Source organism: Camellia sinensis, chromosome 1 (genome assembly GCF_055761805.1).
Source record: "Camellia sinensis isolate YWXY chromosome 1, ASM5576180v1, whole genome shotgun sequence".
NCBI lineage: Eukaryota > Viridiplantae > Streptophyta > Magnoliopsida > Ericales > Theaceae > Camellia > Camellia sinensis.
The window spans coordinates 173981357-173994611 of record NC_138961.1 but is presented as its reverse complement, the minus strand read 5'-3'; the positions used below and the strand labels follow the sequence as shown (position 1 = coordinate 173994611).

The 13255-nt window shown below is 32.1% G+C and overlaps 1 protein-coding gene across 1 annotated transcript; it reads left to right on the top strand.

The window, feature by feature from the left end:
* The first annotated feature begins 12022 nt into the window (after window positions 1-12022).
* Window positions 12023-13055, top strand: PLAT1 (Lipase/lipooxygenase, PLAT/LH2 family protein). Its single transcript, XM_028233109.2, has 2 exons — window positions 12023-12297; window positions 12408-13055. Exons 1-2 carry the CDS (start codon window positions 12226-12228, stop codon window positions 12894-12896), a joined length of 561 nt encoding a protein of 186 aa, XP_028088910.1. The 5' UTR covers window positions 12023-12225; the 3' UTR covers window positions 12897-13055.
* The last annotated feature ends 200 nt before the right edge of the window (window positions 13056-13255 follow it).

Here is a 13255-nt window from a genome sequence, read left to right as displayed (position 1 = left end):
GAAATGAACGTATTGAACTAAGATGGGTTATGGCTTTATTATCCATGAAATTGGTTTTATGAAATGAAAAGAATGGATTTGGTTTTGTGAAATGAGAAAAGTGTTTTGGGAATAAGTGGTGGAACATGTCTACTTGGGAAATTATGAGGGTTGATCTTGAAAATGGGAAGTGAAATGTTAACTCTATGTGAGTCTCGGAAAATGAATATGAGTATTGAACTATTGTATCATGAGTGTTGAATACACACATTTGGGGGTTTTATCTTTAACTATCGCACCAGTGTCGTTGTTGAGCTTAAGATTGCTTGAGAGTTGAGTCTTTTTTAATAGGTGTACTGAATACATGCATCTAGAGGTTTTGTCCTTGGTCATCGGTGGAGGATGACATTGTTATGTTGAATCATTGTGTATGTATTACACTTATTGGTTGTGCTTTGTTATATTGAGATGGTTGGTGTTATATACCGCACTTAGAATGAGGGGTACCAGTGCCTTCCAGCTAGCGGCTGGAGAACTTGGACTAGGTATCATTACCTTCCAGCCTGTGTCTAGAGAATATGGACTAGGTACCATTATCTTTCAGCTTGTGTCTGGAGAATTTGGCTAGTCATTTGTTGTATGGTGTATCCTTAACTTACCGTGCTTATGGTAGGTAGAGTAGAGCTTTTATCATCACTGTCTCAGTGTATCTGAGTATGTTAGGGGTTACGATGGTTACAATTTTGAAAAGGCCGAGTTGCCTCAATTGTTGATTATATACATGTTGATGATTTATTATTCCCCTTTTTACTAAAGGTATGCATGGATAGATATGAATATGTTGGAAACAAACCTAAATGCTATTTTGAGATTTTGGAAAGTGTGAAGGAAATTGGGTTTTTGTGAACATGTTTAGAAAGGGCAAACCTGTTGTAAATACGGAAAATGGGAGGAAAGTAATGGGCTTGGCGAAATTGTTTTCTAGAACTATTATTGTCATGAAAGTTTGTGGAAAAGGGGATAATGAAAAGGAAAGAAAGATGAACCGCTTATAGCGTTGAATAAAATGGCAGTTTTCTAGAAAAGTTCATACTTATGTATATTTTGTATAAACTGCCACATTACTATTCTAGTATGAGATTGAGCATTCATGATCATAGCTATCTGTAAGTTGTTATTGTTGAGGACCATGTTGAGATCCCTACTGGACTATATGTTCATCCCATGTTGTTGAATCTTTTTCAGGTGATAATTAGGATGCGCTACAAGATTTTGAATCTTCACATTTGTTGGCCACGTGGCCTCTTTTGTGTTGGCGGAATGCCATTTATGAAAAAGGGTTATACCCTTCTTCTTGACTCTTTAATGATGTAAGCCCAAGGGCAATTTATTTCGTATGCTCATGTAGTATTCAATTTGCGTACGAATGAGAGAATGGGTATTCATTTCTACTAGTCGAACATTTGAGTTTATTTCCGCATGTGATCTCTGAACTTGAATTAAAGTAATGAATTTGGTAATGATTTCGAGTAATAAAAAGTGAGGCGTGACAAGAACTTTAAAGTCCTAGCATGTAAATATCTTCTAGGCTTATCTATTTTCTCATGAAAATTACTTCCTCAATGTCATGATAATATTCTTGTGTAAATCTGAATATCAGATTTGTCCACAAAAATCCCGATATGCACTACTATATTGTGCATATCCGTTAAATACAAAGCCAACGGATTTTCAGACCTATCCTACCCGCTTGGGTTTAGGTATTGCCACATTCTGCATGACACCCCCATATTTGCCACCTTTTGCATGACACCCCCACATTTGTAGAATTTATATGAAGGCTCTCAGTCTCTCCAAAAATTCATATAGGGTCTTTAAATAATTCCTTGTGTTACAACGATTATGAAACTCTCAAAATCATATCACAGAAAATATATTCCCATATCGTCATTAACCGAATCAGGTCTTTCTCGAATTCAAGGCACCAAAACAAGTTGGGTCCAATATGTCACTCTGAAGTCAATAGCCTTACTAATTGGAATCACAAACCTAGTGATCAATATTCTACTATTCGGAACTTCATAACATGGTCAGTAGTCTTATCACTAGAAATCGCTAATTTCTCATTATGTAGTTAGTAGACTCTCCACTACTAGGAACCACAATGTTTTAAATGTGATTAGTAGTCACTTTCATTACTAGGAATCATCATGTCTTGACATAATATCAGTAACCTCTCCACTACTAGGAACCATTATGTCTTGATATGTGATCAATAATCTGTTCACTACTAGGAACCACAATCTCATAATTATGTAGCCAGTGGTCTAACACCTCCTAGGAATCACCAACTTTCTATCTCTATAATCAGTGATCTTATACTCACTAGGAGCCACCAATTTTAAAAATATATTTGGAATTTAAAAATTCAAAAATATATTCACCCACCCTAACGGGTTGTCTCATCTTTGCTTTCAAGCAAAGTCAAATAGCAATCATACATGTTATAATTGATACAAGGATAACATACTAATTGTCTTTGATTAATTCAAAGATATTATCATGCAATCTAATTATTTCTTTTAATCACACTTGATCTCTCTAGATCTTCTTTTAAGTGATAACAACACTTTCTGTTGTCACCTCTTGAAGCCATTTCTGAAAAATCACAACAGAATTTCATTATTCTATTTTTTTGTAAACTAAACTTAACACTAGAAAATCCCAAGTTTGAAATTTAATTCAAAACTGATCTCACTACTTACCTTAGAACCGAACATGGTCAAGAAAGTATCCAGAAAGACTGGAGGGGTCACACCGGTCCCACTTAAGACCCAGTTAACCTTAGACAAAATTTTCAAAAGCATGTTGACTCCTCGTCCATGGGAAACAAATTTAGAATTAAGTTTTTCTGGGGATAAACTAGGTTAAAACAAATAAAGTTTACAAAACTTACAAACAATTAAAAATTGCTATCAGAATTACACAACTCATAATAGTTAACCGGTACTTCCGGAACTGAGCCCATTATTTCTGAATAAAAATCAAAAATATTTTAGGTAACGCTAAAATTTGGTTTCTTTCCCCAAAACAAAACACTTTAGAAATACTCAAATTATAACCAAAGACTTTCTCAAAACTTGGTTTCTTACCATTTTGGGAATAAAAAAAGATGAAACCCAAAGAGTTCCTCTAACCACAAAGGTTTGAAACCAAATCCATCTTAGTTGCTATTTCTGAACACATCAGAAATACTCTTTAGCCAAGGCTAAACTTTGGTTTCTATTACAAAAAACCAAGACACTTTGGGAATAATAAAATCAATCCCAAAGACTTTCTCTAAACCCGAAAGTTTATAATTTCTTTCTTTCCCCCTTTCCTTTCACTATGATGAAACTATTACCAATTACAAATTAAACCTACTACAAATTAAAATGCAACTGTTACAATTATAGATTATCTAAGTCTGCAAAACAGAGTTTGTTGTTGCATCTGGAATCTTCTATTTAGACAAGAACACACTTCTCCACTTGTAATGCTTATTTTTGTATGAACACATTACAAAACTCTATTCTCATTGCCGTTAAATCTCCATGGTCATTGTTCATATACACACTTGGATACAAGATGAGTTAATGAACCAATAAAGTGAATATTACACAAGTAATTTCAGCTATAACTTGCAATATGTAATTCAAAGGCTATAGATGCATTGCAGTTACAAAAATGTCATGAGTTGCATGGCTATAAATCAATTATACATTAAGGAATATTATGGTCATAATGTTAGCAATCTAACCATGCAATTATGACAAATATATATAACAATAGAGTTAACTTTCTACTTATCATTCCATGAATATTAAAAAAAAAAAAATTGGAATAATTCCCTTAATTACACATCAAGACATGAAAGAACTCACAATTGATACAACTAAAAATAAATAGAAAAAATAAGAGTTAATACCATTACAATACTAAGCTATACCACCATGTGATAATACAACATAATTGTAAGCAATCACAGAAATAAAACTACTGTTTTACTAAATTTTCTCCTAACATATACTTGTTTGGAGATACTTTATATCGTCGAAAACCTCTCAACTAGCCGGATCTCTTGAAATTCTCAAAATCTAGCTATTAGTTTTTCCCAGAATTTAATTAATCAAATTAAATCGAAATTATCACCACACTTTCAAAACAACATATGGAATAAATCTGAAATCAAACTAAACTATAAAGTGAATAATTAAATTCACTAAAATTTCGAAGGTCCAATGTTATTCCTTATTCCACGCAAAGGTAAGCCTGTTCAAATAAAAAATTAGTAGTCCAATTTACTAATTCCAATTTATTTTATTTTTTCGTATTGTATATCATCCTTTCTTGATTAGGTAAACCTGTAAAGAAAGTTAGCTACAAAAGAAAATAATCAAACAAACCAAACAAAATAGTAAGAATCTTACATAATAAAATTTTTATTTTTATAAACTCCTATCAACTTAAACACTAACAATCAAATAACTCATGCAATAACAACTAATTAACATAAAATAAATTGCATGAATAAATTATTAAAAATAAACAATTCAAAACAATCCAATAAATCTAGGCAATTAAATTAATTTTAATTCCAAGAGTAACTAGATTAAATTAAAATAAAACTAAATTGTTTTTTCAAAACTATTTATGAAAAAATCTATTTTAAGGTTGTTAGTATTTTTTTATAATAACACATGAAAAATATATAAAATAAATTAAATAGAAATGACAAAATAATTTTATATTAAAAGGATGAAATATAGAATAAACGACACAACTAAAAATACAGAAATGAATTAGATTACATTACTAATAGAACAAATTATTAAAAGATTAGAACTCATCAAATTTAAGAACAAATGATAAGAAAAGAAACAAATCGAAACCTACACTAGATAGTTTCCTTAAAATAGATTCACCGCCTCCCGATGGATGTTAGAGGTACGTTAGCGTCTATCTCCCAAGATACGACGGTTGAAACTAACAAATACAAAAGCAACTTCTGAATAATTTCAGCGAACTTAACAATGGATGCACTCTCTCTAACAAGAACCAGAGAAGGGGCTAGCAAAAGAAAATAGGAAAAATTTTCTTTGGTGTAAAAAATCATCTCCAACTTTTTATCTCAAAATACCATCTCATTTTTTATCACAAAACCTCTCTAAAAACAGCCTACTAAATTGGAGGAGAAAGGCCTCTATTTATATTAATAGGGGAGAGCCTTAGCCATGAAGGCTAACATTAATAGAGTCATAAAATGTCATCAGTTCTAGCCATTAGGGCTAGAGTTACAAAAGCTCAAAACTCCAAAACTATTATATAAATCATAATATGTATATAATGTATAAGTTTTGATAATTAAATTAGATGTGTTACAAAATGGATATGGGTGTTGGGTCACAATCCAATCCAAACCCAATCTCAAACACATGCATAAGCTAAACTCAACACAACATGGCTTAACCCAAGCTCCAGATCAAGTCTAAGACCAAACCCAGCATATGCGCAAATACAAGCCTAGGCCAAGTCGAACTAAGACTAAGTCCAAATTTAAACCCAACTTTATTGATGCCCACTTTATGAGATAATTCTCATTCACAACTCAATGGTTTCAGCTCATTGTTATTGCATTGCAATCTTCTCACTTAAGATAATACAAAACCACTTAAACCTACCACAATTGACGGCTGGGTTCCACCTTAATTTCAAATTAAAATTGCTGAAAAATCATTATTTTCTAACATTGAGAACCAAAGTAAGAAAAAAAATTTAAAGACCCAAGTAGAAAAAAAAAATCATATTTTAGGTAATAAAATTGTAATTTATTTCACTTTAGTTATAAAACTTTAAAAGTTATTAAAATTTAATCCAAAGTGAAAAAAGTTTGACAATTTAAAAATTAAAGTGAGTCTTTAGACATCATAATGAGAAAAAAAGAAACAAAAATGATTGAGGCCTCAAATTTTTTGGCTCAAATTTGCCTCGAATTTGCTTTTCTTTTTTTTTTTTTTTTTTTTTTTTTTTGCTGGGTTGATGCTTTGCTTATTATTATTATTATTATTTTTATTTATTTTTTTCTGTAATGATTTAGCCCAGAAAAAACAAAAAAAAAAAAAAAAAAAAATTGCATTCGAGGCAATTTCGAGGCAGAATTTCGAGGCCTCAATCACGGTTGAAAAAGAAATAATTTAAGGATGAAAGTATCATTACCCGATTTTTTTTCCTATTAAAGTGGATGAAAACAAAGCAATACCTGATGAGTAAGGATCCCCTCCTTGAATTCTCTCATTGATTCTTTACTTGATGGGTTATTGGGTTCTCTTTTGAATCCAATTTCGATAATTCGAACTGTTTATATTTTAGAATTTGTTATGTACATCATACATATAAAAAATCAAATTGATCAAATATTGAAAAAACTAAAAACCGTTTATTAAAAAAATTTAATAAACAATTTTATTGTTTAATAAAACTTTTATTTCTTTTGATATTTAATCGACTTGAATTTTTACAAATATGATATACATGACAAATTTTAAAATATGAATAATTTAGATCATTAAATTAGACTAAAAAATTAACTTAATAACTTATCAAGTAAGAAATTAAGTAAGAGATTTAAGGAGAGAATTCGTGCTCATATCTGTTATTGATAACGCCAAAGAAAAGTGTGTTAAATAAGACTTTGAAATTAAAGATGGAAACAAAAGCTATAGTAATTGATTACACCAATGAAAAGTTTGCTCAATGTGAATTTGACATTGGTTGCTTCGCTGGGCGAGCGTACCTCCACGTCCGCTCGTACACGATCATATTGATATTTATTCCTCCCCGCGACAAACGACTGTGGCTAGTATTTTTTGAAATAAATTTACATTAGGAATATAAAAATTAAATACAATTTTTTTATATAAAGCGAAGCTTACATGTACATGTGAATTCTACTTCTTATGATAGAATTGCGTCCTATTTTGTATTTAATTTCTGTACCGAAAAACTTACTTGGAAAAAAAATTATGTGAGGTCTTTGGACAAATTTACATGATATCTCAATTTGATATTTATTATTTAAAATTGTAAGATTTAATATTTTTTATTAAAATATTAGGAGACAATTTTAACAAAGATAAGTGATAAATAATATGAAATAATATTCCTAAAACATTAAATAATCACTCTTAGTACTGATTAGTGGCAATCTGGTAACTTCGAATACTAATTAGGGCTCGTTTGGAATGTAGGTTGGCTGGTGCCTCTATTTACACACCATCTTTTATCTCAAAATACACCACTACTCAAGACACATCTTTAATAATTTAACAAATACAAAATTCGCTCAATACACACTACAATCTTCCATCTTTATCCTTACTTATATACTCTACCCACATCTTTCATCTTTACCTTTACTCACTCATACACCCAACCCATGATCTTCCATTTCTCCCTCCATTCTCTGTTTCATCAAAGCCGCTAGTGGTGAAGACCCATTCTCCTCCATTCTCTATTTCATCAAAGGCGTCGATGGAAACAACTCTACATTGGAGATACAGTAGGTGAGAATTCTCATTTGCTTAAATTTGAAGGTTTTATGTACTTTTTTCTAGGGGTGTAACTCGGGCGTGTTCGGTCGGATTGGGAGATTGTTCAAGCTCAGCCCAAGTTGTGCTAAGACCCGCCCAGGCCCATCTAGACCAAAATTGTAACTCGAGGTTGGCTGCCCAAGCTCGGCCCGAGTTAAACCCGAATTGTCTGAATTGTAAATGAATTTCAATTTTTTTTTTGGCTACCACATTATTAAATTATTAAAATTTGACTCTATTTACTTTTTTTATTATTATTATTTATAGAAAACCATTAACACCATTGAAACAAATAATTTATATAATATAAGAGAGATGCTGCTATAGTAGTACTTACAATTTATGAGTGAAAATAAAAAAAAGAAAATTTTATGTTATTTGTATATATAATATATATTCAATATGATTTAATAATCTAAATTACTTTAATATCATGTAATGGCTAATAATTTATATGTATATTTAATATTTTTATATGTGTATATATGTATAATTCGGGTTTCGAGTTGTTCGGGTTGTTTGATGTCTTTGCCCAAGCCTGCCAAATTTAATTTAGGTTTCTGAATTTTTGCCCAAACCTATACTGAATTTGAAAATATCTTATCCAAGCCCTAAAAAAATTCGGGTTGTGTTTGGGTTGCTCGGGTTGAGCTCGCCCAAGTTGCACTCCAACTTTTTTCCATTGCCATGAGCATTATATATGAATGTTTGGTTTTGCGAACCAGTGGCATTGTATATGAAAGTTTGATTTCGCGAACCGTTCGACACTAATCTGTCAAACATTAACCTTTTTGTCCGGAGTGTTTCTATCGAACAAATTCAATATGTTCGACATTTTAGTGTCGAACTCAAGTAAACTATTCGGATTTAGCCTATCGAACAATTTCAATATGTTCAAAATTTGAGTGTCGAACAAAATTGAATAGTCCGGCTCTGTACTTCCGAACGGACTTATCTTTTATTGTTTTTTGTTTCATTTTCAGAAATGGATGACCCTTTGAGTGTTTCACCAATTGCGTATATTTTTGGTTGTTTCTTTAAGGGTTTTTGGTTTTTGTCTCAAGATTTTTGGATTCTTGAGAGAGAAGATACGTAAGTAACGTTTGAGATACTTGGTGTGTATTGTATTCATTATTGTCCTTTATGGTAATTTTACAAAAGGTGTGTATCATAACCTTTTGTCCTTTGTGGTCATTTTATATAAGGTTAATATTGTAATAAAAATTAAACCAATTAATGACATGCCTTGAGATGAAAAGTGGTGTGTAAATAAAGGCACTCCTAGGTTGGCTTTTTGACTTTTGAGGCTAAAAAGCCTCGTTTGGAATAGGCTTATTGGCTTTTTTGACTTTTGTTAGACAAAAAATGAAATGATTAGGTGGATATTAATTCCTCATCTCCATTCCCCTATAATAAATTTTCCCCATTCTCCATTTCCCATTCCCCATGGGTACCACTCTCCCCATTTCTTAATGGGTTTTGATTTTTCCCATCCCACTGTAATCCTCATTTTTATTTTATTTTTATTTTTTATATTTAATGTTAACAATCACTTCTTTTTTTTTTTAAGGTTCACAACAAAAGCTAAATATACCTTCAATCTTTTTTCTTTCTTTTTAAATATATTTAATGTTAACTTCTTCTTCTTCTTCTTCTTCTTCTTTTTTTTTTTTTTTTTTTTTTTTTTTTTTTTTTTTTTAGGGTTTACAATAAAAACTAAATATACGTTCAATCTTTTTTCTTTCTTTTTTAATATATTTAATGTTAACAACTTTTCTTTTCTTTTTTTTTTCTTTTTTTTAAGGTTTTAGCTAAATATACCTTCAATTTTTTTCTTTCTTTTTTAATATATTTAATGTTAACAACTTATTTTTTTATTTTTTTATATTTTATTTTAAGGTTGACAACAAAAACTAAATAATTTATTAATGTGTTTATTTTTTTTAAAATTCAAATATCAAAAGAGGTCAAAATAGGCATGACGCCTACTAATGTAGTCTCTCTCTCTCTCCTATTCTTCCACCTCTGCCGGCCTCGTTCCACTCATGTTCTCTCTTTTTAATTTTTTATTTTTTATTTAAAAACTAAATTATTGATAAAAGAAAAAAAAAATTGACTGAAACAATTTAAAACGAAAGTGGTTCAAATATCTAAAACGACGTCGTTTTGGATATTTCGTTTTTTTTTTTTTCAAATACAGAAGAGAGAAGAGGCAAGAGAGAGAAGAGAAGAGAGAAGAGAGGAGGAAAAGAAGGCGGTGTCTCTCTGTCTTTCTGCCGGTGACGACGCCGGTGGGTATCACCGATCGCCTCTTTCAAACTCTACTTCTTTTTTTCTTTTTTTTATCTAGTTGATCTGGATGTGGATTTGAAAATGATGATGTTTATCTGGAGATGATGATCCGAAGAAGATGATGATGTTGATCTGGAGATGATGATGATGTTGATGAAGATGTTGATTTTTATCTGTTTTTTCTCTCTCTCTCTCTATATATATATATATATTTTAGTTGTTCTAGATCTGGAAGAAAAAAAATTGTTGACGATGATGATGATGATGAATTTTTTTTTTTTAGTTGTTTTGGATTTGGAAAAAAATAAAATAAAATAAAATTTGTTGTTGATGATGATAGTGGTGATGATGTTGATGAAATTGTTGACGATGATGGTGATGATGTTGATGAAGATGTTGATTTTATCTATTTTCTCTATATATTTTTTAGTTGTTCTAGATCTGAAGAAAAAAAAAAAAAAAAAGTTGATGATGGTGATGATGTTGATGTTGATGTTGATGCTTATGAAACCGAGCTACTTGTGTTGTTGAAACTCGAAACCTAGCTCCTTTTTCTTCTCTTCTTCTTCTTTTTGTTCTTCTTCTTCAGCTTTAGAAAAACGCGGAAAAAAAAAATAAACAAACAAACAAACACCAAAACGACGTCGTTTTGGTGTCGGGCCATTCGAGCCATGCTAATTTTGAGCTACCAACCGGAATTGTTTGAGAAAAATGATGATTAACAAAATAAAAATAATACCTAAACAATGTGTTTTAAAATTTTTTAAGTTTATTTTAGGAAACATGAAGAATAAAAGGAAAAAAATAAAAAATAAAAAACTCAACACACCATGGGATGCGAAACACAGGATTACATCCAAAAAGGTAGACAAATAACAACATGTGATAAACGGGGCTACGGGGTGTCAAGAAAATTCTTCCACTCTCACGCAGGTCCAGGGGCAGCACCCCTTGCAGAGATCATCAAGGTGTCCTGTTGTCCGTTCCGAGATAGGAGACTATAACCTGAGAACTTACCCCGACCTCCCAAGATAAGTTCTGCTTAAGTCAGGACTCGAGCAGTGGGGGAGTATTGGGCCTACACCAAGTGGACTCGAGCAGTGGGGGAGTATTGGGCCCACACCAAGTGCTGTTAGCTTCGCTTAAGTCGGAACTCGAGCAGTGGAGGAGTATTGGGCCCACACCAAGTGCTGTGGTAGCAACAACTTGAGATTAACCTTCTAACCAACTGCCCTACACCCAGAAGATTGGCCCAAGGAGTTTTGAACTTGGGACCTAGGGTCTTAACCCCCAAGCCTTTACCAAGTTGCCAACACCCTTGGGTTAATCTAGGAAGTTTTGAGTAATGTGATATCTAAATTATAATTGTTTTTTTTTAATTATTAAATTAATTGTAAAAAAGTTTATATATTATCAAAAATATAATTTTTTTAATCAGATAAACTAATTAAAAAAATTAAAAAAGATAAATTACAAATACATTTCATGAGATTTGCTTAAAATACAATTTACCTACTGTAATTTAGAAAATTACAAATACCTCATTATCAGAATTTTTCATTTAAGAAAATTAATTAAAAAAAGTGAAATTTCTAACTGTTCATCTATATAATAATAAAATTATCTGAATTATTAATTACAATAAAATTTTAACATTATTAAAAATTATTAATTAATTTGATGATTTATTAATAAAAAAAACTCATTTATTATGAAATTAAAAACCGTAGAAAACATAATGTGAGCTCTAAAACTATAAAGGAATTTATAATTTAAATAAAATTTAGGGATGGGTTTGTAATTTACCTATTAAAAAATTAATTAAAATACTCTCTCCGTTCCAAAATATTAGTCCCTTATTCTATTTTTTATTGTCCCAAAATATTAGTCCCTCTTTATAAATCAAGTACAAAAATAATGTAAATTTCTTATTTTGCCCTTCTTTTAAATTAATAAACAATTTAAAAAGTACAATTATGACATTGATATTTTCAAAAAATGTACTATCAAAAAGATAATTTTGAAAAATCAACTTTTTTCTAATGCAATAAGTGTACTACCAAAAAAAGTTAAATTCTCCGAAAGAGACCAATATTTTGGGACGGAGGGAGCAGTAAATTTCCAAACCACCCAACATGTGCCCCTTTCGACCTATGAGATGGCAGGCAGTCTATAAAATCGGAAATAGCCAATCAAGCTCCTCCTCCTCATCATCCCACAAACATGTTGCTCTCATCTTTCCAGTAAAAGATAGATATACATAGAGAGAGAGAGAGAGAGAGAGAGAGAGAGAACAAAGCAGTAGAGAGAGAGAGAGCTAAAATCCATGGGAGGAGGAGTCAACTGTTTCTGGTTCCAGCTCTTCATCGCTCTCTCCCTCACCACCATCGCCCGATCCGTAAGTTCCACTCTTCTCCCAAACCCAAATCGTCCCTTTTTCCTTTTGGTTTGGCATTTCAATGAGTATTTCTAATGCATATATAGATATACATACATACATGAATGCAGGAGGATGATTGTGTGTACACTGCGTACATTAGAACCGGGTCGATCATCAAGGGAGGAACAGACTCCATCATCAGCCTGACCCTGTACGACGAAGACGGGTGGGGGATCCGGATCTCGAACCTGGAAGCCTGGGGCGGGTTAATGGGTCCGAACCACGACTACTTCGAGAGAGGGAACTTGGACATCTTCAGCGGGAAAGGCCCATGTCTGAATGGGCCGGTCTGCTCAATGAACCTGACTTCAGACGGGTCCGGCCCACACCACGGCTGGTACTGCAACTACGTGGAGGTCACCACCACTGGGCCCCACAAGCCCTGCTCCCAGCAACTCTTCACGGTCGAGCAGTGGCTCGCCACCGACACCTCACCCTACGAGCTCACAGCCATCAGGGATAACTGTGGATGGGACGGTTCTAAGGCCCTCGATCATGCTGATCGTGTTCGCGTTATCGACGGTGGTGATGTGCCTGTTGTTTCTGCTAGTATGTGAAATGTGCTGTTTTTAATTTCTTGTCGGCATGTATGCTAGATATTGCTTATGTTCTTATTGTATCCTATAGAGGCTCGCCACGTGGTGGTGATGTTATGGATATGTGGACAAGAATATTAATGGAATAAGGGTCAAGGCCTGAAAGATGATGTTTCATTAGGATCACTTTCTTGTGGTATGTATATGCACATTATTTCTTTCACCTAATCCCTTTTAATTTCGTTTTGTCGTTTCTATTTGTACTTGATCATATCAAGATAGGTTTTTGACGGTGAGTAATTGTTTAACACTGTGTGGTATTTTGGGAAGTGAATAAAAAATTAATTTTTTAATTTTTTTTTCAATTTTTTTGTGAATAA

Excerpts from the sequence above, each read along its gene's own strand:
- PLAT1 (XM_028233109.2), top strand. The coding sequence starts at position 12,226 with ATGGGAGGAGGAGTCAACTGTTTCTGGTTCCAGCTCTTCATCGCTCTC. Across the intron at positions 12,298-12,407 it reads TCACCACCATCGCCCGATCC|GAGGATGATTGTGTGTACAC; the intron begins GTAAGTTCCACT and ends ACATGAATGCAG.